The sequence below is a fragment of the Meriones unguiculatus genome, chromosome 10 (genome assembly GCF_030254825.1).
Source record: "Meriones unguiculatus strain TT.TT164.6M chromosome 10, Bangor_MerUng_6.1, whole genome shotgun sequence".
Lineage (NCBI taxonomy): Eukaryota > Metazoa > Chordata > Mammalia > Rodentia > Muridae > Meriones > Meriones unguiculatus.
The window spans coordinates 96,901,833-96,927,881 of record NC_083358.1 but is presented as its reverse complement, the minus strand read 5'-3'; the positions used below and the strand labels follow the sequence as shown (position 1 = coordinate 96,927,881).

The window sequence follows — 26,049 nt, the reverse complement described above, 5'->3', positions numbered from 1 at the left end:
GGGCAGCTGCAGTTTGCCTGAGCCTGGAAGCTCATTCGGCTGGGATCTGTCGCTGGGCCCCAGTGGCTGCTTTGCCTGCTACTGGTTCCTATCTGACCCCATTCTGTCATACACATCATTTCTCTTTGTAACTTCCTGAAACTGCCTGTTCCTTTAACAGCCATATATTTGCAGGTGTGGAGTTCATATCTTATCTTTCTTCATGTCTTTTTTTTTTTAGTTCTTAATGTTCAGTAAATAACTTAGAGACCAGTGTGGTGGAGCATGGCTTTAATCCTAGTGCTCCAGGCACAAAGGCAAGTAGGTCTCTGAGAGTTCAAAGACAGCCTGGTCTAGATAGTGAGTTGTAGGCCAGCCAGGGTTACATAGTGAGAGCCTGTCTCAAAAAAAAACAAACAAAATTAATAAATAATGTGGTGAATTAATTATTTTAAACTTCGGAAATTAAAGTCATTAAATATAAGGGCGAGAGAGACGGCCAAGTGGATGAAAGGTGCTTGCTGGTAAGCCTGATAACTTGAGTTCGATTCCCTATAGCACTCATAGTGAAAGGAACAGACTCCTGTAGGTTGTCCTCAGATGGCCACACTCATGCTGTGACATATATGCACCACCCCCACAGCAAACACACACATCACACACACACATACACAAAATACATACTTTTTTTTTTTTAAGGTTTTGTTGTTGTTTTCTGTGTAGCCTTGGCTGTCCTGGTCTCACGCAATAGACCAGGCTGGCTGGAAACTCACAGAGATCCGCCTGCCTCTGCTTCCCCGAGTGCTGAGGCATTGTGCCACTGCGCCTGGCTTTTAAAAATCCTTTAAACATCAGAGAAAAGGCAAATACAGAACAAACAATAATAACCCACAATTTCTAGCGAGAACCTGTTACTGGTATTTTCAGATGCTAAGTGCTCTGACATGTCTGTTCTCTGGAACCAAGTACTGATATGGATAACATTTCTCAATGGTCCAAAGAAGGAAAAAATTATTAAATCCAGAACTTGTATACTGGGGAGGAAATTAGGGCTACAAGCAAAGGGAGCACTGGGAGTCCAGCTCTGCTGCTGACTGGCAAAGGTGAAAGATCTCAGAGAAAGAAGCCTATCCTTCTTTGCACTAGGTCTGTGGAGCCCAGAGGCTCTTCCAAGTTTACGTAATCATCACTCCTTAATCAAGAACAACAGGGATCACTAGGATATTCTAAAAATACTCCAGTTGAAGAATGTCCCCTTTCTTGTTGTTTATTTAAGACAAGTTCCCTTTGGGTATCCCTGTTTGGCCCAGAAGTTCCTATGTAGACCTGGTTGGCTCCTGTCTCCCTGGACTGTAGGCTTGCTCTACCATGATCCACTCTACAATGTCTTCAGGATGGTTTCCTGGTATCTAACGACCTTCTTTGTGTTTTAACAGGCACAGTCACGTGTTAGGAAAATTCTGCACTTTCTGGTAGTGCAGTGGGTGCAGAGGTTAGCCACGTACATATACACACATACATACACACATATTTATAATACTGTGCAGAATGAGCCATCTCATTCTGCTCCCGAAATGTTCACAGCTCAGGTTCTCAGTCCAACCAAGACTTTAAGATCCTGACAGTCTATTGCTATGGCTCAGGCTTATCACACTAGCACATGGGAGGCAGAGACAGGAGGATAGCGCCAATATGAGAACATCCTCATCAATATAGCATGTCCATATAACAACAAGAATTATGTGAGACTGTCTCAGGAGAGCCAAAGGAGAAAGGGGTGAGGGTGGGGTGCGTGCCTATCATGCATGAGGCCCTAAGCTAGATTTCCTGTAATCCCACTTGGGAGGCAGAAGCAGGAGAATTATAAATTTCATGCCATCTGCAACTACAAAGCCAGTTTGAGACTCTGTCTCAAAACAAACAAAAAACCTGACCAGTCATCCTATGATGTAAATTAGAAGACAGAGTTGTAGGGGAAAGAGCCCTTGGTCTAGAACAACAGAAGAGGATTTGCAGAGTGGGGTATGAGCCCACCTTAGATCTATTTGGGCACCTTGCCTCAAAATAAGGAGAGAATTCTGAATTCTAAGTGTAAACTATAGGAAAGGAGGGGGTTGACACGTTTTTGGTTTAGAATATTTAGGAATGTATGGGGCTCATGGCACTTGCTGTGGAAGCACAGAGACCCGAATTTGCATCTCTGACACCCATGTAAAGAGCCAGGTGTAGCTGTGTGTGGCTGTGATCTGACTTAGGGGTCAGGGACAGGCAGATCCTGGAAGCTTGTTCATCAACTAGTCATCCTAACTGAAACAAAGAGCTTCAGTGAGAACCCCCACTCCTTACCCATACCCCCCCACTCCCCCTCCCCCACCTCAATCAGAGGAGGATTGGAGGAAGAATTCAGATGCCCCGCTCTGACACTCACCTATAAATTCATATGAACGCCCTACACACCCTACATAACATATGGAGAGGAACAGAATATATATATATATATATATATATATATATATATATATATATATATATTCAATCAAGCACTTCATGGCAGAAAGGCTCAGGACCAGAGTTAAACACTCCTGGGAACTGCGCGCGCCTTGTGACTGGAGCTTACCAAGAGCCACCCTAAGTCCAGACTTTCATTGTTACCGTGAAAACAAGCGTGCGGGTTAAAACGAGTGTTAGGGTTAAAGTGGCATGATCAGGGTTATAGAGATGCAAAACAGCTTGAGGCTAAGTGTAAGGTATCTGAGTTGATGGAGTTGATGGGCGAATAGGAAGGACAAGGGAGAACAACAAAGCAGTCTTGGAAGGCTGCAGCTGGCTCCCACGAAGCCTCTCACTGTGGTCCCTCCACATATTCTTGTGTCTTAACTGCAACAGACTTATTTGGTTTTGTTTGGTTTTTGGTTGGTTGGTTGGTTGGTTGGTTGGTTTGAGGCCAAGGTTATGCAGCCTTCGTTAGCCTGGCACTCACTATGTAAACCAAGCTGGCCTCAGACTTGTAGAAATCCACCTGCCCCTACCTCCCGAGTGCCAACATTAAAAGCACGAACCACACTGCCTGGCCCAGATTAAATTGTAAGGATGAATTTTTTAATTATTTATTTATTTTCACTTTATGTGCATTTGTGTTTTGTCTGAATGTATGTCTGTGTGAGGGTGTCGGATCTTGAAGTTACACACAGTTGTGAGCTGCCATGTGGGTGCTGGGATTTGAACCCAGGTCCAATCTGGAAGAGCAATCAGCGCCCTTAACCACTGAGCTATCTCTCCAGGCCCCGTGAAGATGGTTTCTAAGAAGCTTCCACCTGCTCCAGAAAAAAAGAGAGACCGCACTAGAGCATGCCATAGGCTGGGAATTTAGATATGAGGCCACCAAGGAAAGTTGCAGCTGTGCCTCGTGGCTGCTGACAGTCAGAGAGCCAATGTGAGGAAAACCCTTGACGCTGAAGTTGGGTTGCTCCCACTTTATCAAAAGTTAACACGCCAGGGCGTCGCCCACATATGCACACTAACGAAGAGTCTGGCTCCTTAAAGGACTTGACCCATTGTAGTAGCGCTTATATTGGGGTTCTGACACCCCTCCTTTTGTAGCAAGTGAGAGGAAATACGTTAAAGGAAGATCTCGCCCACCATGATATGAGACAAAGAGAGAGAGAGAGAGAGAGAGGCTCACCTTACTTCATGAATGTGCTACCCACTTGCAATTAAATCTGCTTTAAAGTCCCCAGCACAGAACCTACTAAGCTGAAGACCCAAGAGCCACATGGTACAAGAGCCAACTTTCACAACTCCACACATGTACCATAACATGGGGTGCACGCGTGCACCAGCATGCACCAGCATGCACACGCACTAAAATAAAAGGAGTAGAAGGCCATGAGCTCACACCTATTTCCTTTGCAGGATGCACAACTATCCAGGTCTTTTAAATTTGTATGTAATGGGGGTCGGGAGAGAGGCTGGAGTGATGGTCAACGGTTAAGAGCACTGGCCGTTCTTCCTAAAGGTCCCGGGGTTCAATTCCCAGCACCCACATGGCAGCTCACAACTGTCTGTAACTCCAGTTCCAGGGGATCTGACACCCCCTCACACACACACAAGCAGGAAGAACACCACAAATATAAAATAATAATAAATAACTCATTAAAAAGGCGCATTTAATCGTCTGTGACAAGTGGAAGATAAAGAATTGACGGAGCACTTTTTTTTTTTTCAGAGCCAAGTATGAAGACATACTTGTCTCCAGCAGCTGTCAAGCTCTGATTATAACAATCTGTTCTGTTCTTTAATCTGGCACAATGTACAGGAGGAGCTTACGAAAGAAATACAGAGAACACTACAAACAAAGCAAAACCTAGGAGCTTGACATACTTTTAAATTTTTGAAAAATTAGCCACTGCTTAACTTCCTTGATTTGGACAACTGGCAGCCTGATAAGGTCGACAGGCCCTCCAGCCTTGCCCTTCATGTCTCAGTAATTCCCCGAGGTCAACGAGCTCTGCTGGCTGTTCTTACAGCCAAGTCTGCCGTGAGCCTGTCACGGAGAAGACTAATGATACCCCAGCCAGTGCTGCTGACTAGACAGCGCACTCCTATGAGAGCACACTCTTTGACACTGGAGTATTATTTTTAAGAATTTGTTCTAGAGGTCGGCTCAAATATCCATCGACCGGTAAGAGGATGTCCCCTGAAGCATGGTTATACATGACTGGAATCAACCACCGAGAAGCTAGTTTCAATGCATTATGATACATGCGTATACACGCACAGGCCTGGGAGTCAGGGGTGGCTCAGCTGGGAAACTGCTTGCCGGGTGAGCCTAACGGCCTGACTTCAGTCCCCAGAATCTGCGTAAAGACAGAGGGCAAAATCTGCCCTCTGATGGCCACACACGCAGCATACACATACAATCATAAGACCTACGTAATGAAAACAAAATATGAATAGGACGGACATGCTGATGCAGTTTTTTATAAATAGCTTTTTTAAAGGCTTTTTTTTTTTTCCCCAAAAGGAATGTTCGGGTGGTGGTGGCCAGGTGGTGGTGGCCCACACCTTTGATCCCAGCACTCAGGAGGCAGAGGCAGGCAGATCTTTCTGAGTTCAAGGCCAGCCTGGTCTACGGAACAAGTTCCAGGAAAGCCAAGACTACACAGAGAAACTCTTGTCTCCAAGAAAAAAAAAAAAAAAGTTGAAGAAATGTCACGCTGGGTATGCATTACACCCCTGGAATCCCAGCACTTGGAGGTTGTGGCACAAGACAAGCAGTTCTGGGTGAGCCCTGGCCCTGGAAGGGAAGGAGGGGAGGGAACAGGTGGGGAAAACAGGGGGGAATGGCAACAGAGCAAACGTTTAAAATACATATGTCCACGTTCATTTCGGCTTTTGAACTCGATGGCTGAAACTGGAAGGAGGGTTGCACGCTCAGGACCAACCTGGGCTACTGTGCTGTTAAGTTCCTGTCAGCTTGCCGCAGACTGGAATCGCCTGGGAACCTCAACTGAGAACGCGCCTCCATAAAATTGGCCTGCGAGCATGCGTGTGGGGCATCTTCTTGATTAATTTTTGAGGTAGGAGGGCCCAGCCCCTGTGGGATGGTGCCAGCCCTAGGCAGTTGGTCTTGGGTTGTATAAGAGAGAAAGCTGAATGAGCCATAGAAAGTAAGGAACATTCCTCTGTGGGTTCTGTTCCTCTGAGTTCCTGCCTCAGCTTCCCGTGTTGGTGAGCTGTAACCTACAGGCTAAAATAATCCTTTCCTTTTAAGTTGCTTTTGGTCATTAAAAAGAACATTACTTTTGCATTTATTTTGCTTCCGTGTGTTGTATGTATGTTTGGGTATATATCACGTGCATACTTTTTCACTGCCCGGAACTGTGAGACCATAGTATAGGTGGGTGTGAGCTAGCCTACTGAAAAATGAGAAGCATGGAAAGGAACACAGGTGTCCCACTGACAGCCATTGTCAGACACCTGGACAAAGCATCCTAGCTTAGTAAGCCTTGCAACCTACCAGCTGACCACAGCCATCCATGGGAGCCCAGAATTGATTAGCCGCCCTGCCCAGACTTCACAATCGACCCAGAGAAACTTCAGTGTTCTGAGACAAACAACGGTTATTCCTTTAAACCACTAAGTCTTAGGTGGCATGGCAAAAGCACACAGATTCTCCTCATTTTCTTCCTTCTTTTTCAACTGAAAAGTTATCTAAGCAAAAGATACATTTGAGTTGAAAATGCTTTGTAAGGATCCAGCTAGAGATACACTTCAGATACAGCATGCCTGAGACCCATATTCAATCCATAGTAGCGGGGGTGAGGGTGGGGTTGGGGGGGGTCTCTCTAAACAGCAAAAATACCTTTCTAATTGATCCATATTTGTAAACATTATTCCTGTTCCTTAGGGCTATAAAATGCTCATTAATACCCTTTCCTCCCAGAGTCCCTCCAGTGTCAAAGACAGTGTTAAGTTCCATACCCATCTTTTTTTTTTTTTTTTCCTTCACTTCAGGGTGAGGAATTGAACCCAGGGTCTTATGCATGCTAGGCAAGTACTCTTATCAACCAGACTATATCCGCAGTTGTTTAGCTGAGACAGAATATTGCTGTGTGGCTCAGCCTGGCTGTGAACACACCATTGCAGCCTAAGCTGACCTTAAACTAGTAGTGATTTTCCTGCCACTGCCTCCTAAGTGTTCTTGCTTTGGGAATTAGGAATCAATATATGAATCTTAATCACTTACTCTCTAAAATAATTGTAAAAAAAAAAAAGATCAGTTCCTTCCCTTGGGAAAACAGTTTGGCATCTTTCAAAGATGAATCTATATGTAATCTATGACCTGGCACTGGACTTCTGCGGGTTCACAGCTTTGAGAAGTGTGTACCTTCTTATCAGGAGACAGATGCAGGATGGCCCACAGCAGCATTATTTAAAATATAAAAATGCTGTAGATCCAAATGTCTTTCAACAGGAAAATCAATTTTCAAAATTATAAACTGTTTATACAAAGGAATATTTTATAACCATGAAAATATACAAGATATAAAAACATACAATATAAAAATAACAATCATATACTATAAAGTAAACAATATAACTGTATGAACTATAATAATTAGAGATAATGTAAATAAATGTGAGTGGGTAATAATTGTATATGATTATGTAACGTTAAGATATTGTAAAGGCAAATCAAGAGTTTTTGTGAAAGTAGAAAATAGAACTAAGTAAGATTTTGTTTGGGGACACATATGCATGTGAAGAAAAGAGATTTTTTTAAAAAGAAAGAAAGGAAAGCAGAAGACCGGCATCAGTGACCGCTGGGGCTGGAACTGGAAGTGAGCCTCCAGGAGGCTTTGTCGCTGTGGAAACCTGAGGGGGCCTAGGAAACAAACCACACACAGGCAAGACAGCAGGAGAAGTGGCCAGGAGGCTGAAGCGGAGAGGAGGGAGGCAGAGGGGATGCCTCTGCACAGGGCCTTGCAGACCACTTCAAACCTTGGCCTCCATTCTAACAAGGAAACTTAAAAAGAAAAAAAAATTGTTTTATGTATATGGGTGTTTTGCTTGCACTTGTGCCTGCACATCACATGTGTGCCTGGTGCCTTCAGGGGCCCACAAGAGGACATCAGAGCCCCTAGAACTGGAGTTATAGACAATTGTCAGCTGCCATGTGGGTGCCAGGGATTGAACCCCAGTGCCCTGAGCTGTGTTTTCTGCTCTGACAAAGAATCTTTCAAAGCAGAAGAGGACAGAAATCGAGCCTGTGTTTGCTAAGTTTTTTTTCAGGCTGAGTAAACCAAGTCGGTGTGGAAGGAAAGCAGCTGTGTAGCAGGCCTGGGATGGAGTCTTGGACAAGGGCAAGAGTGGTGGAGTGTGACGCCATCGCATTCTGAGTGTATTTTGAAGGTAGAGCTGGTGAAAGGTTTCTGATGAATTCTGATAGAAGGAGGAGAAAAAGAGGAGCCAGGATTTGCAGCCTGAGCAGCGAGAAGAAGCTGCGAGCTAAGGTAAGAAAGACTCTCTGAGGCACGGGTGGGTTTAATGATGCAGAGGACCAGGCGGAGGGGGGAAGCTCTCAGCATTGTGAATCTGAGCTGCCAATCAAATGCATATCCAGATGCAGCCGGATATACAAGCCTAGAGTTCAGGGGCAAGGTCCAGACTGGACGTATGAAGTCAAGAACCATCAAAACATGTATGGTCTTGCAGGCCAGGACGCTATTTGAGATCACCAAAGGAGCAAAAATGGAAAAGGCTGGGTAGAGAGAGAGATGGAGAGATAGAGAAAAGTTCAATGGCTGACTTCTGGAAACTGACAGACTGTCAGCTCAAGGAGACAAGGAGGCCAAAAGATGAAGGTAACAAGAGAAGGAGCCACCAGGGAGGCAGAAACAAGGCAAAGCCTCCCGGATGGCCGGTGTCCAGAAACCAGGAGAATAAAGCATAGGAAGGTGGTGAGGGTGGCCAGAGCCAGCAAAAGTGCTGGCGGGTGGAGAATGTCAGGAAGAGAGAGGTTACCAAAGGATTGAACACGTGTCGCTTTCCTGGAAATCCTAGGGGTGAAGATTTAGGCGGAATGTGCTCCATAAAGGAGGGAGGCCTGGAGATGCTGATTTTAGAAAGATTTTCCGGAGTTTAGACAAGATTACCAAGGGGAAGAGCTGTATAGACAAGCAGTTACATAGAGCAGCAACTGGAAGGAGAGCGGCAGCTGAGAGGAGTCTCTTTTTGCCGGGGGTAAAATTTATTCTAGGTTAGTGCTCCCCCACTGACTTACATCCCCAACCCTAACATTTTCCGGTTGTTTGTTTTTTAAATTTATTTCAGTTTATTTACTTTACATCCCAAGGTGCTCCCTTCTCCCTCTCCTCCCAGCCCCGCCTTCCCCTCTCCCTTTCCTCCAAGAAAAGGGAGCTCCCCTCTCCCCCATATCAACCCTCCCCCACACATCAGGTCACATGAGGACCGAGCATATTCTCATCCCCTGAGGCCAGGCAAGGCAGTGCTGCCAGGGGGAAGTGATTCGAAAGCAGGCAATAGAGTCCATGTTAGAAACAGCCCCGCCTCCACTTGCCAGGTGCCCCATAAGAGGACCAAGCTGCCTATCGGCCACATCTGTGCAGAGGGCCATTTTCTTTTCTTCTCTCTTTCCTGCCTGTTTTCTTCCTCTTTTCTTTTGTCTTTTCCTTTATTTCTTTTAAATGTTTAATTATTTCTTTCTGGATTTTATTCCAACCATTTATTTATTTATTTTAAATTTCTTTTCCTCCTCTTCCTCTTCTTTTTCTTCTTCTTTCTCCTCTTCTTTTTCGAGACAGGGTTTCTCCCTGGAGCCCTGGCTGTCCTGGAGATCAGGCTAGCCTCAGACTCACAAGAGATCCACCTACCTCTGCCTCCCGAATTCTGGGATTAAAAGGCCACCACCTCCCGATGGCAGGGGGTGGGTGAAAACTCTTTGGGTTGGATGAGGTGATAAACCATCACACACACACACACACACACACACACACACACACACACACACACCCAGCTAGGGAAGCTGACTCTAAAGATCTTGAGTTCTAAAAATGGCCCTGGCCAATAACACTGTCTGAAAATAAATAAATAAAAGATTAGGTAGAGAAGGGAAATGGAGGCGTGAAGGGACACTCACAGTGGGAATTTGGCGTGAGAGACTGGCCAGTTCATCACCGGTGTCGTATCACATGGGACCATCTAATGACCCTGTAAAGTCCGTTAAAAGTAGCTCATAAACCACTAACAAGCACGTTTGCTGAGGCACACATGCCATACCTTTTCGCCAAACACTTTTTGAGAATTATCTTGCTTAATCTTCCCGGCAACTGTGAAAAGGCAAGAACCAAGGTACTCCCATCTTCCAGACAAAAAGATGAAGGCCAGAGGTGACAGGCTTAGGTTATATAGCCGAAATGGGAGAAGAGGGCCTGAATCCGCAGGCTAGCAATATCCTGTAGAAAGGTGAGCCTCCTACAGGAATTTAAATTTTTCTCAAAAAATGTAAAAAGTAATTAAAAGGGTGAGATTAATTAATAGTATATTACATTTAGATACTGTCTCGGGTCATATCAACGTACAGTCATTATAAATGATTGAGGTAGTCTTATATTCAGCCTTCAGATTTGACAGGTATTAAAATACAGCTCAGTTCAGCACTAAATCTGCATTAGAAATGTTTGCTCTCTATTCTGATTTTCTAAAACTCGCAGCTAAGAAAATATATTCATTTACCCAAGTAAATCCTAAACGAAGTTAAAAGGTTTCCAGTAGCTGAGTATCTATTTTAACTTTCACTTAATTAAAACGAAACAAAATTAACAATCTAGTTCCTCCAGGTTCCCAGACACACTTCTAGCCAGTTGCCGCCTGTAGCTCGTGGTCACAGGGTAGTGCACCACAGCCCCGGAGTCTCCCGTGTCCCCCTGACTCTCTGCCAGGCTCCACCAACTTTTCCCAGAATGCCTTTCACATCTATTTTCCTCTCCTTATTTTGAGAATGTGTTTGCTCTGTATTCACATAGGGTTTAACTCTGTAGCCAGGGTACCCTGACACTCCCGATGTGGCCCCGGGCTCATTGGTCCAACATACTGGGGATTACCCACATTAGCCACAGACTTGTCTTTTTTGTTTTGGTTTGTTTGGTTTGTTTGGTTTGGTTTGGTTTGGTTGGCTGGTTTGGTTTGGTTTGGTTGGTTGGTTGGTTTTGGTTTGTTTTGGTTGGTTTGGTTTGGTTTGGTTGGTTGGTTTGGTTTGGTTTGGTTGGTTAGTTTGGTTTGGTTTGGTTTGGTTTGGTTTGGTTTGGTTTGGTTGGTTGGTTTGGTTTGGTTTGGTTTGGTTGGTTGGTTGGTTTGGTTGGTTTGGTTTGGTTGGTTGGTTTGGTTTGGTTTGGTTTGGTTGGCTGGTTTGGTTTGGTTTGGTTGGTTGGTTGGTTTTGGTTTGTTTTGGTTGGTTTGGTTTGGTTTGGTTGTTTGGTTTGGTTTGGTTTGGTTGGTTAGTTTGGTTTGGTTTGGTTTGGTTTGGTTTGGTTTGGTTTGGTTGGTTGGTTTGGTTTGGTTTGGTTTGGTTGGTTGGTTGGTTTGGTTGGTTTGGTTTGGTTGGTTGGTTTGGTTTGGTTTGGTTGGCTGGTTTGGTTTGTTTTGGTTGGTTGGTTGGTTTTGGTTTGTTTTGGTTTGTTTTGGTTGGTTTGGTTGGTTTGGTTTGGTTTGGTTGGTTGGTTTGGTTTGGTTTGGTTGGTTGGTTGGTTGGTTTGGTTTGGTTTGGTTGGTTGGTTGGTTGGTTTGGTTTTGAGGCAGGATCTTAAACCTTCTGTCATCCCCCTCACTTCTGCCTCTTGGGACTGTAGGTGTGTGACCACATTCAGTTTTCCGTTCACCCTCTTTCTGTCACCTGCCACCCTTAGGTCCTTGGTGATTTTTTTTTTAAAGATTTATTTTTATGTATATGGGTATTTTGTGTACCTGTATGTCTGTGGACCAAGTGTGTTCATGGTGCCTGTGGAGGCCGGAAGAGGGCATTGGGTCTCCATCAACTGGAGTCAGGACCCCTGTGAGCCACCATGTGGCTGCTCAGGACTGAGCCCTAGTCCTCTGGAAGACAACCCAGCACTTGATTTATTATTGTTACAAGACAAGGTCAGGTTGACTTTCTCTAAAGCACAGTTGTAACAACCAACAGTTACTGGACATTTACTGTGCCAAGATGTGTGGTGCTTCCCATGGATTAACTCACTTAAATGGTCATAATAATTAAAGGAGTGTAATTAATATTTCCCTGTTTTTTTTTGTTTTTTTTTTTCAGTGCTAGAGATCAAGCTCAGGGCCTCACACAAGTCAGACAAGCGTCTTATACCAAACTGTATCCCTGGCTCCCAACAGCCCCACATCTAAGAGAAGTGACTGAGGCATGGAGCCGTCAAATAACTTCCTAGCTACTGAGTGGAAGAGCCAGGAAGTTGAATCCAGTTGGATCTTCTCCTCACACCCTGTGCCGCCGTTCTGCCTCTCTCACAGGTATACACACAAGGATGGAATTTCGAGTGACGGGATGCCGGGTACTTTTTTCTTTCTTTTTTAAATCTTCTCTCCCTCTTGCCAGTGTATTTCGATTTACTTGCCTATGATCTGTGCTACTTTTTAAATGTTTTAAGTCTGATAGTCATTACTATAGTTTGAGTTGAGTCAGGCAGACATACAAAACTGTTTCTTAAATGTCCAGATCCCAGGAAGATCCTGCTCCTTGGTCCCTTCTGATAGAGAATATCCTCTTGGTCAGTAATGACAGGTGCTCTAAACAGCCAGCCTCAGTGGCTTCCAACCATAAAAGCAACTGTCTGTCTTTCCTTCTTTCTTTCCTTTTTTTTCTTTTTTCTGTTTCTTGGTTTTACAAGACAGGGTTTTTCTTTGTGTAGCCCTGGCTGTCCTGGAACTTGCCCTGTGCACCAGGCTGGACTAGAACTCACAGAGATCCACCTGCCTCTGCCTTCCAAATGCTGGTATTAAAGGTGTGTGCCGCAAGAGTCGTTTTCAGTCTGACCCTGTTGAGAAATATTTCCTGAAAGCTTCGAGGCGCTGGATGCTTTCTCGATCTTCGCTTGTAGTATGGAGCTCTAGCCTCCAGGAGAAAGAACAGAAAACCTAAAAGCTTTGCTCCTGCTGGGAAGTGGTATGGTAAGGGATCTAGACTCGCCGAACCCTACAGAAGCTGAGAACGAAACGGACACCATGATAAAGGACCAATCTCCCTGATCACCAACCAGTACCATGCTCTTACTCTAAAACCCTGGCAAAAAAAAAAAAAAAAAAATTAAACTTGCCACTTGACGGCAGCCTAGATTTTTCAGTCATTTGTATCCTTCAGCTTGTCTGTCCGCTTTATGCCTTTCCATTTATCACACTGACACTAACACAACGGAGTCCCGTTGATAACTTTAGTAAAACCAGAACCGGCTTCCTCAATTCTCTAAACTTTTGACTAACTCAACTGTGTTCTTTCTTTTTTCTTTTATTTTCTAAGCAAAGTCGCGTGTATCCCAGGTTAGTCTTGAATTTTCTGTGTAGCCCAGGATTACCTAGAGTTCCTCCTCTACGCGCCTCCAACACGTGAAGAATGACAGGAGGTAGAGGCACTGGAGAGATGGTTCGTTGGTGATGGGACATAGTGTTCTCGCAAAGGACCCAAGTTCAGCTCACAGTAAAGCTCTGTAACTCCAGCTCTAGGGGGATCTGACACCCCTAGCCTCTATGGGAACCTGCACTCACATGTACAGACACACACACAGACACACAAAAACACAATTTTAAAACTTAATTACGGGAGTGTAAGAGTTACTATGCCTGGTTTTTGCAACATTGGGGTTCAAACCCAGGGCTCTTTGAATGCCAGGCAAACACTCTTAGCAACTGAGATATAGCCCTCACCCTCAACCATGTCCATGCTAATCCCTCCCTCAACCCCACCCCAGCAGGCTGTTTTCCTGGCCAGAAATCTTTCATAGATTCTCTAATTGGTTTCTAGCACTCTGACTTTATCTCCAACTCTCCCCACATCACCTCACGTTTCAGCCAGCTGGTCTACTTGCAATTCCCAGAAGCAGTTTTTCCCATCTGTCAAACTTGCTCCTCCCTCTAGCTGGAAAAGCACCCTGCCTCCATGTCTGCCTAGTGAGGGCAACTGATTACTCCCAACCCCTCATCCTGCCTCACCACTCCAGCCCTGCTGACCACACATTAACCTTGGCTCAATGCTTGTACGTTTTATTTGCGTGCGTGACTTGCTTGCCTCCGCAGTGTTTCTCAAGTGCTTACGGTAGGCTGGAAATAGGTACGAGATTCTTGACAGGAGCTATCTGATTTGATTCAGTCCTGGAAACAGCCATGTGAGATAGATATGACTCCCTCCATTTTATAGGACAATTTGAGATTGTCAGAGGTTAATGATCTTGATTCCTTACTAAGTGCCAGAGTCATCGCTCACTCAACACATTTTATCCCAATCTGTGTCTGCTAGGAAAGGCCCCCTGGGCTTTTCAGTATGGATTGGGAACTCCCTCAGGGGCAATTAACACAGCTGCCTCAGGACAAGGTAGGCCATGCCAGAGGCAGTTTTTCTGTTCCCCTCCTTTGATTCAGATTTGTTGCACGATGAAAAAAAAAAAAAAAAAAAAAGTTTGGGTCTCAGTCAGCATTTAGCCTGGGCCAGCACAGGGCTAAAGAGGTGATTCACGAGGGCAAACATGATCCAGGATGTTTGGTTCCACTGGTGGCCCTGATTATTTGTAAAACTGGGCTGGGAGTGCCAAGCCCCGGCATACATCCAGCAGTTTCCACACCCAGTGCTCTGCCCCCTCAGAAAGACCTCAAGCCAAGCCTCCCTTCTTCCTGCTCCAACCTGGGGGGGAGGTCTCAGCTTTTATAGATAGTGTGTGACAGAAATACTGTCACTAGGATCAGCCTTGGCATGACAGGAGGACCCGGCATTAACACCCAACAGAGACACTTTCATAGAATCTCTTGAGAAAAGCCTATCAAAATCAAGAACTGGGAAGAGTCCATCTCCCTCGCACTAGATTTTCACCTTTTAGGGTTAGAAACCCCCAAACTCGTTGGATCGGTTTGTATTGCCTAATGAAGAACTTTGTAATAATGGACTCATTCTCTTCCTTATTATTTTGGAGTCAAGGGTGTTCAGAGGCTGTTTGCTCAAGAAGAGTGTCAACAGAGCTTGCTGGTGCCCATGGCCAACAAGCTCACCTCCAAAGCCACTGCTATATGGCAGGAGGTGCGGATCTACTTAAAGAATCTGAGCAGAGAAGTGGAGGTGAAGCAGTTTCGATTTCGTATCTGAGGTGTATTTTTATCTTTCTGTCTTCAAGAGAGCCCTCTCTGAGGTTGGCATTATCAGATTGCCCGTTCTATGGCTCCCAAAAACTGTGGAGCGTTGAAACACCTTTCATACACTGCTTTCAGCTCACTCACTCCTAAGTAAACACTGGTTGTTAAATAGGCCTTAAGACAAACTGTGTATACAAAGTAGAGTTCTTAAATTAATGTTCCTCTCTCCTTCTCAACCAAGATGGTGTGAATGAATGTTCAAGGCCTTCAGTGTCTCATATGGCCCATATTGGCCAAAGAGTTAATGACAAGCAGCAGTCGAATGGTAGAATTCTTATCTTCTACAAAGAAAATGATAATGTTTAATTCTTAGACAAGGCAATTAGACCACAGGCCACCAAGGCCAGTGAACCAATGTCACTGGGAAGATCATCATGTTCTTGGTTATCTTTAAAAACATATCATGACGCCACATGGTAAAAATATAGATGGTCCAGGCCAGGAGCCTACCACAGAGGGCCTCTGAAAGACTATCCAGCAGGGTATCAAAGCAGATGAATAACCAAACTTTGGGCAGAGTGCAGGGAATCTTATGAAAGAAGGGGAGATAGTAAGACCTGGAGAAGAGAGGAGTACCACAAGGAGAGCAACAGAACCAAAATATCTGAGCACGTGTCTTTTCTGAGACTGATGCTCCAACCAAGGTCCATTTATGGATATAACCTAGAACCCCTGCTCAGATGTAGCTCATGGCAGCTCAGTCTGCAAGTGGGTTTCCTAGTAAGGGGAACTGGGACTGTCTCTGACATGAACTCAGTAGCTGGCTCTCTGATCACCTCCCCTTGAGGGAGGAGCAACCTTGCTAGACCACAGAGGAAGACAAATGCAGCCAGTCTTGATAAGACCTAATAATCTAGGGTCAGATGGAAGGGGAGGAGGACCTTGCCTATCAGTGGACTTGGAGAGGGACATGGAAGGAGATGAGAGAGGGAGGGTGGAATTGGGAGGGAGAAAGGGAGAGACGGAGAGAAGGAGGGAGGGAGGGGGCTACAGCTGGGATACAAAGTGAATAAACTGTAATTAATATAAAAAAATAATAATTTAATTAAAAAGTGTAGATGGCCATGGCCAGGGTATAATCGGGGCTAATAAAACTTCTAAAAAGCAAAATGACTGGAGTCACTTTGCAGTTATTGCTGATTTTTTTCCCAGTGTGTGTGTGTGTGTGTGTGTGTGTGTGTGTGGTGTATATTTATGATAAATGTATGGAAATGGGTATACACATCTCACAGCATGCACATGAAGGACAGAGGCTGGCTGTGGAGCCGATGTGTGGCCGAGGGTGACCTTGAATTTCTGATCCTGCTGCTCCTGCCTCTCGAGTACTGAGATTACAGACATGTGCCACCACGTCTAGTTTATTCAGTATTGGGGAATCTGAGCAGGGCTTCACGCTTGCTAAGCAAGCACTCTATCAACTACGCAAACTGTGAGAGCGCTGAGGACATGTCAGAAGTCTAGCACTGTGGAAGGAATGTTAACTGTCTAGCCCAGCTCAAGTGTTGAGGGGTTAAAATGGTTCTTGTAGCTACATCCCAGCCATGGGAGTCACTTTTTTTTTTTTAATTTATGTGTATGAGTGCTTGCCTGTATGCACGAATGAGTACCACATGTATGCAGTGCCCTCAGAGACCAAGAGAGAGTGTCAAGCCCCCCAAACTGGAATTACATATGGCTGCAAGCAACCATATGGGTTTTGGGAACTGAATTCCGATTCTCTAAGAAATCAGCAAGTTCCCTTAAATCACTGAGCCAACTCGCCATCCCCATGGGCCACTTTTGTTGGCTTGTTTTGTTTGGTTTGTTTGTTTGTTTTGAGACAGAGTTTTCCTACATAATGTGCAGTGTCCTGGAACTTGCTCTGTAGACCAGGCTGGCCTCAGGCTCACAGAGATCTGTCTGCCTCTGCAAGTTCTGGGGGCATGCCACCATGCCCAGCCTCTGTGGGCCACTTTAGATATTAATAAATCTTTTAAGTCAAAAACTTTATTCATGTAAAACTCCTGCTTGCTTCTTTCATGATTTGCTATGTGTGGAGAGACGAATACACATAATAATACTTCTCCCCATGGGACTGTACTGGCATGGTTAATTAACACTAGTGACTTATTAACCCCTCAAAACCTTAGCTGCTGGACGTCTAACATTCCTCCTACAGTACTAGACTTTTGAAATGTTTTCAAATACCTCACATTTTGCGTTGGTATATCTTATTCTGCCTTCCCCAACATAGTCCTCGTAAATATATCATCGTTGCCGCTACCATATGTTTTTTTTTAAAGTCACCCAGAACACAACTAAATATTGTTATTTCACTAATACAGAAACTATTTAATTTTGCCGCTCTTAATGTCTTGCCATATCATCCCCCCCAAAAAAAAAAATAATTTTCAAAGCCCCTTTTTGGTTAGAAGACCTTCGCTACCTATTGTCTGAATTATGTCGCTAACACTTTAGAGAGGACTTGGAAAGGACTTACAGCATATGTTAGCAGAAGTTCAGAGGAGAGAGTGGGAGGAAATATGTTAAAGAAGTCAAAATCGAGGAAAGGTGGGACACGCGCTCAACACCAAACAAGGTGCGCAAGGGAACAGCCAGCGCGTCACAGCAGGCCACAGTTAGCGGCTGCAGGGCACACACTAGGATCCTAGGGTCCCTCTCCCCAGCTTCCCAGCCTCAAGCCCCAGGGGTTCCGACTCCACTCTACTACCCATCCCCTCCTTTCCTCTTTCTGTTCGGCCTCTCTGTTTTCAACCACTTTTTAGGTCATTTCAGCCATCTGGAAAGCAACTCCTGTCTTCTTTCTCTCTCTGAAAACTGTCACTCTTTCGGACCTTACTCCCGAGCCAGGGCCGCCAAGAGCTGGGTGATCTATTTTAGGACTCCTCCAATGGGCTGGCCTCTCCTATGACGACACCAGCCTGCTTCCCTCCCCCGCAACCCCTACTCATCCCTAGAGAAATTTGAACTCCGTGGCCCCTGAAACTGTGACTGACCCCCCCACCCCAAGGTCTCTATCTGGATCTCAGCTTTAAAAAAAAAATAATAATAATAATTTTTTTTTTAAACCAAAGAGAGATTAGGTCAAGGGGGGTGGAGTTGACAGTACCTCTTTGCAGGCGTGAAGCTCGGGTCCGGTTCCCAGGGTCACCTGGAAGGTGGTCCCAGCCCAGAGCAACAGCCACAGAAGCCGGGATGTGCGCCTTCCCGTTCTTCCTCCGCCTCTGGCAGAGGGATGAGGGTTGTGACCAGGCTCAGCCATAGCGCTGTCCTGAGCCAGCGGCTGTAACGGCTCAGGTGCTGCGGCGGCTGCTTATGCCGGCAGAAGGAGGAAAAAAAAGAGGAGGGAGGTACACAGGGGGGGAGGATGCAAGGGGCCGGACTCGCTTCAGTCACCTCCCTGCGGCTACGCCAAGGCCGCCCATCCTTCCTCCTCCCTCGGTCCTCTCCTCCTCCTATCCACGTCGCCTTGACAACCGCATCTTCTTCGCTCAGCGCGGGTGGGGCAGGAACCACGCGAACCTCTGTCGCTCACCTGCCGGTCTCCATGGCAGCCGCCACCGCTGGCGCGCGGCGTGGGATTGCGCGCGCCCGGGTTTGCAACTAACCCAACAGGCTTACGTAAAGCACGCAGCAGAAGAAGCCTCCAAACCCTCCGCAGCCGCTCATTTCGCCCCTATTGCCGCTCTTCCCGGCCAGGGGCTGTTTCTAAGCATCTCTCATCCTGCAGACATGGCATGGGAAACGTTAAAGGGAAGACAGCCGTCATCGCCACCTTTCACTCCAAGTGGCCCCAGAACTAACTGCAATAAAGCTACCTCCATCCTCCCACCCCGCCAAACCCACCTATGTTTTCACAGCCGGCTCAATGAGCAACCCTGCCGTCTACGTAGACAGCAAAAGGATAATTTTCCAAGCTGGACGCGTGAGATTTTTTTTTTTTTTTTTTTTTTTTTTTTTGTTTAAACACATTCTCTTACTCTGTTTTGAAAATGGGGACGGTTGGTTTGTTTTTGATTTTGGGTGGAGGTAAGAAGGAGACATGTGGGCCATCTTTTAGGACTTTCTTCGTCAGCTTTTGCAGAACTCCCGTGTGGTGGGAAGCCAGCGTTTTCCAACTGAGGTCTCCTCTCCTCCGCATCCACAGCAGCCTCCTCCCAAGGAACCTTCTGAGTTGAACCGCCAGGTGGCGCATCTCTCGAAGGGAATACCTCTCAGTCATAAACGGAGGGGTAGTTGCCGGGCAACTGAAAACTGGGCGTTCCAAACACTTGGGACCAGGTACTCTCAAGCGAGCCAGGTCCTGCTGCGGCCGCGTTGATCTCCAGGGAATAAACGTGTGTCCCTGGGTCTTTAAGCATGCCTCACACTCAAGAATCTTTCTCGCACGCTGTGATAAGTGGTGAAGACAACAACTTGGGAAATCCGCGGACCGCTAAGGTACACTTGAGGTTTCCTCAGCGAATTTCCCTGTAGGGTCTCCAGCAGATTCATGGTAACCTAACCCTGGTGAGATCACCGAGTACCAGAGCGATCTGTTTTCTGCCTGTCTCCTAGGACCACTTTTAGGGTTTGCTAACATTCCGGAAGTGTTAGCAGTTTTGAGCAGAGGGGATGAACTCTAATGTAGAAGAACAAGGCCCGTCGAAGCAATGACTAATATAAGTGATGGGGAAGCTGGTTTCCACCAAGCTACCCTTTTCTCTTGTTTAGAAATCTGTAGTCCAAAGACAGATGAGATGTGGAATAGAAAAGAATCCTCTGAAAGACACCAGGCCAGACCTCAAGCAAGTCTTCACGATACCTCTGTCCTTCGGTTGATGCAAGAACACATTTGTACATGTGTGTGTTTAATGTAATTGTTTTCAGTGGTCTGGAAATATAAACCATCTTTTTCTAGTATAAGTATCTGGGATATTTGAAGAGGTGCACAATAAAGTGAATTAGGGGGTAAGTTGAGCTTGGTAACGACACCAACGAACTTCCTTTTACTCCGTATTTGTTATTTATCTGCAAAACACTGAGGGCATAGTCTAAACTCAGATGTAGTTACTGTCCAGTTAGCTTCATAGGGAAGACAGGCCAGCAACAGCATCAGTCAAAATGCATAGACAAGGAAAGCATGTGCCTGTGGTCCCAGCACTTGGTGGGTAAAGGCAGGAGGATCAGGAACTGCCTCAGTGGCACATGTATTGTGAAGGAGCCACAGGTAGAGTGGCCTGAGAATAGGAACTTGAAGGGGGAGAAGGTGAGTGACATCCAGATGAGTTAACTGAGACACGTGAAAAGGGTGAGAGAGAGAGGTTAGGAAGAAGAAAAGAAAAATCAGGTACTGCTGTTCAGCTAATATTTAACTAATCCGAATCACACAGCCCTTTGCTACACAGAGTGCTCCCTAGAGTTCAAGAATTGGTTCTATCAGGGCATAGTTTTTAAATACATATGTTAGTTAGGTCAGTGTGCTTGGTACTAGTGATACAGTGGTGAAAATGTTCATCTTTATATCCAAGGAAAATCAACCTTTTGTTTTTCTCACTGTCTTTGGGGTTGATAAGAACTGAGTGTCCAGCGAACTTTTTTTTTCTGGGATTCCTTTCCTCCACGAGTTAGTCTTTCCTGCATAATCTTTTTCTCACCTAGATCCACACATTCTGACTTTGTTCCCCACTGCCTCTCATGGAACCCTCCCTAACCCAGTGAAAATATTGTCCTCATGGAGCCTTTTGGTTAAGCTCTTCTTCTGCAGGCCTCAACTGCTACTGCGTGTGCACAACTTGCTCTGTCTTGTTTGTTCCCAGCTCTTCAGCAAGCCGCACTGTAGCATCTATATTTTTTAAAATCGATTTTATGGGATTCTTCTATCTCTACCTCCCTTTACCCCTGTCCCTTCCAACATCCCAACACCAGATAGGAGAGAAAGAAGGTTATCGGGAAGAGGAGACATAGACCTCTTTAGACTACTTCCTGCTGTTTAGGGATGTAGTTCCTAGGGCAAGTCCAATCTTTATAGTCAGGATATCCAGCAAACCACAAATGCAGCAAACCACAAATGCAGCAGCAGCAGCAGGGAAAGCAGCAGTCCCGTCTGGTTCTCCCGGAACTCTATTTACCCTCTCAGAGTAAACTATCTGCAGCTGGTACACCAGAGCATGAGATAATCATAGATAAAAGCTGTGGACAAACTAAAGCAACCCCAAATCCCACACCTGGGATTAAAACAAAAATATGTTTACATAACGTAACTGAGGTTTTTATTTTAAACATTTATTTATTATGTATACAGGGTTCTGTCTGCATGTACACCTGCACACCAGAAGGGGACACCAGATCTCATTATAGATGGCTGTGAGCCACCATGTGGTTGTTGGGAATTGAACTCAGGACCTCTGGAAGAGCAGCCAGTGCTCTTAACCTCTGAGCCATCTCTAAAGCCCATAACTGAGGTTTTAAAGGAACCAAAACTTCCACTACACCATACACTTCCAGGTTTCTGTTAATTAGAACTTTCATTGTTTCTCCAAACTTGGAACTTCTAAACACGAATGTGTCATCTTTCTGACCTGTTCCCCGAGACCCCTCCTCTACTTACTGATCCACCAGCTGCTTCTGTTTCTCTGGCCCATTTTGGTCATTTCCCACTCAGAAAGCTTTGGGAGCCCGGCCCCTGCTGCCATGCCTCTCTGTAGCTGTTCTTCTGAGGTGTAAAATGTCTGAGGTGTAAAAATGTCACATATAATGGGATGGAGCCCGGTGATGTCCATGACCCACACTGCACCAGCAAGACGTCCTCTAACCAAGTCTGGCATGTGGTTCCTCTTGCAGAAATTGCCGCATAAGAACCCAGCTCACCTTGCTCAGCATCAGGAACCCTGGACCCGGCTCAATGCAAAAGCCACGATCACCTCCAAGAGGCGAGAAGCCTACTTTTTTGATCCTAAGGTACTTAGCATTGAAATGCCACTTCTTTTGCATCCACGTAGCCTCAATGAATACACTTCCTTGTTTCTTTGTTTTTTGTTTGTTTGTTTTGTTTTTGATAGAGCCTTGCTACATAGACAAAGCTGCCCAGACTTAGTATGTAGCCCAGAACGGCTTGGAACTCTCAATCCTCCTGCCTCAGGCTCCTGAGTACTGGGATTACAGGCACTTGTCAGCACACCTGAAGTACCTCAGCATATTTCCTTTTCTTCCCCAGTTCAAGGTCTTACCAAATCCACACAACCTATTAAGTCACAAGACTTGGTCCAAATCATTTTTATCAAATTTCTTCTTACACACTGTATCAAGTCAAAGGATGGTCTGGGCAATGGTGAGGCACAGAACCTCTCCCAGCACTTGGGAGGCAGAGGCAAGGCAGAACTCTGAGTTCAAGGCCAGCCTGGTCAAAAGAGCAAGTTCCAGGACAGCCAGAGCTACACAGAGAAACACTGTCTCAAACACAAAATAAAACAAAAACAAAAACCATCAAAGGCTGGATATGACCATAAATGAGGTAAGGTTAAAGCCAATCAAAGACAATTTTTCTGTGTCACCAGTAACATAGCCTAACAATAAGAGATCATTCTGGCCTACATTCACTTTGTTGATCAGGCTGGCCTTGAACACACAGAAATCCACCTGCCCCTGCCTCTCAAGTGCCGGGCCTAAAGGTGTGTGCCAGCACACCTGGCTAAAAGATCATTCTTATTGACAAGAGTTCAGACGTCCTCATCATCATATACAATGTCTTGTTAGGAGCTGGGGCATTTCTGTTATTCCGGGGGATAGGAGAGCTGAATGCAATAGCTGGATACAGTCTGACGAGAGTCAAGGCACAAAGCAGCCAAGTTCACTGTGAGAGGGCTGATTCCTTTGTAGATACCAAAGGATGATCTGGATTTCCGCTTAGCAGCCTTGTATGACCACCACACCGGGATATTCAAGAACAAAACTGAGATATTGTTGCAACAGGAGACTACTGAGGATATCCGTAAGTAAGTGATGGGATCAGACCCTCTCGACCTTAAGGATGACACCCTACCACCAATTGCAGAAGGTAAAATGATACCTGGGACTATGAACAAGTCCATACTTGGTTGTGTGTGTGTGTGTGTTTTAAGCTACAGCATAGTGTGTTTTTGTCTTAAATGTTTTAGATGTGCTGGGGATCAAACCTAGGATGTTACTCATCGCTATGAAAGTGCTGTACCGCCAAGCTATATTCTTAGCCCTCGTTTCTATATTTCATTTTTTAAAGATTTATTTATTGATGTATATGGATGACCTGCCTGTATGTACATTTTCACACCAGGAAAGGGCATCAGGTCACACGTGACTACAGATGGTTATGAGGCACCACCGCCGTGTGGGTGCTGGGAGTTGAACTCAGGATCTTTGGAAGAGCAGCCACTGCTCTTCACCACTGAACCATTTCTCCAGACTTTTTTTCATTTTTTTTAAATAAGCAGAAATCCTCAATTGGCTAGCTCATCTATCAACCCAAATTCACCTAGATAAACAAACAAATGCTTTAATAATTATAGAAGATTAAAAAAAAAAAAGCCTTGTGGAAGAACTTTAATCTAGCAACATGACTACTCCAGGTGGAATCCCAAGAGACAGAGGCAAACAGATCCCTTGAGAGTATGGCCAGCCTGGTATAGAACAAGTGTTAGGTAAAGAAGAGTTTAGGTCCAGGTGTGATGGTATACAACTTTAATCCCAAAACTCAGGAGACAAAGGCATGAAAACATCTGAGTTCTAATCAGTTCTGTTAAGGCAGATTAGTTGAGTCAGTGACTTGAGAGGCAGTGCAATAGAGTTGAGTCTGTGGCAGTTCAGTTCATGGAATTCAGAGGCAGTTTAATTAGGAAAGTTTTACAGAGACAGGTTGTAGAGAGAGCAACCTAGAGAACGAGAAGAAGACTCGAACATATTGCCAAAGTTAGTATGAGGCAAAGCAGAGCAATTCAGTCAGTCAGCTGGAAAGAGGAGTTTGAGCCATTACAGCTGAGTTGAACCAGCTAGCCAGAGTTCAGAAAGAACAAGAAAGGGTGAGCTTATTCAGCAGTAAGTCTCAGAGGCTGAAAACATTTTAGGATTAGGTTTTACAGAGTCTAGAAGCTTCCAGGACTAGGCCTAGGTTAGCAGATGGAGGCAGTGGGCCTCCGAGGTGACAGTTACATCAGGTGTAAATAAATCACTCCAACAGAGCCTTGGACTTGAGGTCTTAGACAATGATCTTTCCCCCTTTCTGATTCATTTCACTCTCCCCTGTTCTCCTCCCACCATTTTCTAGGAAGCAGATGCAGTTTCCTGGAGAATCTCTCCAGGCTCCTCCAGCACCCATTACTTCCCGGGCTAACATCAGGCACTGGATCAGCCCTAAGAAAGAGTCCATCCATAGCATCCAGGGATCCATAGGTGAGGATTAGAAGACAGGGTGGGCACATGGGGTAGTGCCAGAGAATGACCAGCAATCAGAGGCACGAGGTTACTGGCTGAAAGGAAAGATCAGAGACTACAGGGGCGGGAATCCCAGATTAAGCTGTCACCCACTAGACTAATACTAGGTGACACGCTGGCAGTAGAACTAGAGAATTCAGTTTTTTAGGTTAGGGGTAAGTGGCATTTTGAGCAGGGCATGCACAGGACATGAACTCGGGAGTGGAGACCTTAGTTAACCTCCATCAGTCAGTCCGTCATATCTCAGCTTCCCACCTTTTCAAGAATTTTCTCACTGTGCCAATAAATGCATTGATTAAAAGATTAAAAGTGGGCAGGGGCAAAGGGTCTGAAATCCCAGCCTCTCTTCTGAAATCCCATTCTCTCTTCTTCACAGTGTCTCCTCATACTGCAGCCACCAATGGAGGCTACTCCCGAAAAACGGATGGTGGCTTCTTCTCCACCTAGTGGTGACAAACCAGGCCAGTTTCATCATGGTGGCGGAACATCTTGCCTCCCATCTTCAGTAAATAGGTTTGTTCAAGATGAAGCCTGAAGTGTCTGTTGCCCGTGGCACTTTTGACCACTCTTAAAATAATGAAAATCCCCCGATTCTAGAAACTACTTCTGTTGGGTAAAATTGCACCTTGGAAAGTCGTTTTGCCAGAAGTAAGGATTTAGGACAGGACAACACTGGTTTGGATGGAAAGTATCGGCACTAAGGGTCAGGGAAACAGGAAATAGACATAGCCCGTTCTTTTAATCAGCAGGTTATCACTATGATACTAAGAACTCCAAGATGCTAACTTCGAAGGTCACATGAACAGATTTTAGACCTCTAGAGTTTGGTCATCTGCTTTTCTGTGGGAGCTCCATTTCTCTGGCCCTGTTCCTTGCCATGGCTCAGTCTTTGACTCTGCCACCACCTGGAGTCAACTCTCTTTTCTGTGTTGATTTTGCCTGTGGCACATAGCTCCGACTCTCACAAGCATCATTCCAAAACATGATGTTTGGATTTCAAGGTTCCAAAAAAATGGATGCCTTAGTCATGGGGCTGAGGAGGTGGCTCAGCAGATAAAGTGCTCCCTTTGCTTTGCAAGCAGGAGAGCCTGAGGTTTGGATCCCCAGAACATTTGGGGGCAGGGATGAGGGCGAGAAAGGCAGTCCCGGGGGCTTGCTGGCCGACGGAGTTCCAGGTTCTTCGAGAGATCCTGTCTCAAACAAGCAAATAATGAGGCAGACAGAGAGAGAGGAAAACACCCAGCTTTAACCTCCAGCCTGCACAGGTGTGTACGCAGGGGCATGGGAATCTGCACAAACGTGCACAAAAAAATTTTTAATTGAAAAAGATTAGAAATCACTAAAAGAACCTGTTGTCACAAAAAAGTTAGGGCAAAAATGGCCCAATGACCTTTTGAATATTGCACTATAAGGTATGTGTAGTGGTACACACTCATAATCCCAGCACTCAGCAGGTAGAGACAGAAGAATTGTAGAAAGTCCCATGTCTAATTAAGTCTGACAGCATTTCGTCATTTATAAGTCAGATACAAAGGGAGTTGTTTTCCCAGGAACTGCCATAATCCCTTTATATTAAAGTCTTCCAGGGGCTGGAGAGATGGCTCAGTGGTTAAGAGCCCTGTCTGTTCTTCCTAAAGGACCTTGGGTTCAATTCCTAGCACCTACATGGCAGCTCATAACTGTCTATACCACCAATTCCAAGGGGTCTGA

The 26,049-nt window shown here is 45.4% G+C and overlaps 2 protein-coding genes and 1 long non-coding RNA gene across 6 annotated transcripts in view; 2 read left to right on the top strand and 1 right to left on the bottom strand.

The window, feature by feature from the left end:
* Positions 1-18,514, bottom strand: part of Elapor1 (endosome-lysosome associated apoptosis and autophagy regulator 1) — an 81,327-nt gene extending 62,813 nt beyond the window's left edge. Inside the window, exon 1 of one of the 4 annotated variants that reach the window (XM_021631722.2) lies at positions 18,005-18,514. In XM_021631722.2, the coding sequence (XP_021487397.1) occupies positions 18,005-18,157 (153 nt within the window). In that variant the 5' untranslated portion in view covers positions 18,158-18,514. The remainder of the gene's footprint in view (positions 1-18,004) is intronic. The other 3 variants (XM_021631721.2, XM_060392888.1, XM_021631723.2) reach the window with 3 other exon arrangements.
* Positions 7,406-14,589, top strand: LOC132656928 (uncharacterized). Its single transcript, XR_009594747.1, has 3 exons — positions 7,406-7,994; positions 11,804-12,015; positions 12,414-14,589. It is a non-coding gene; the product is annotated as an uncharacterized LOC132656928 (long non-coding RNA).
* A 336-nt stretch (positions 18,515-18,850) lies between the features above and the next one.
* Cfap276 (cilia and flagella associated protein 276) lies at positions 18,851-24,998 on the top strand. The gene is made up of 5 exons (XM_021631649.2): positions 18,851-19,335; positions 21,718-21,834; positions 22,753-22,868; positions 24,173-24,297; positions 24,716-24,998. Exons 1-5 carry the CDS (start codon positions 19,255-19,257, stop codon positions 24,784-24,786), a joined length of 510 nt encoding a protein of 169 aa, XP_021487324.1. The 5' UTR covers positions 18,851-19,254; the 3' UTR covers positions 24,787-24,998.
* Positions 24,999-26,049: the final 1,051 nt, after the last annotated feature.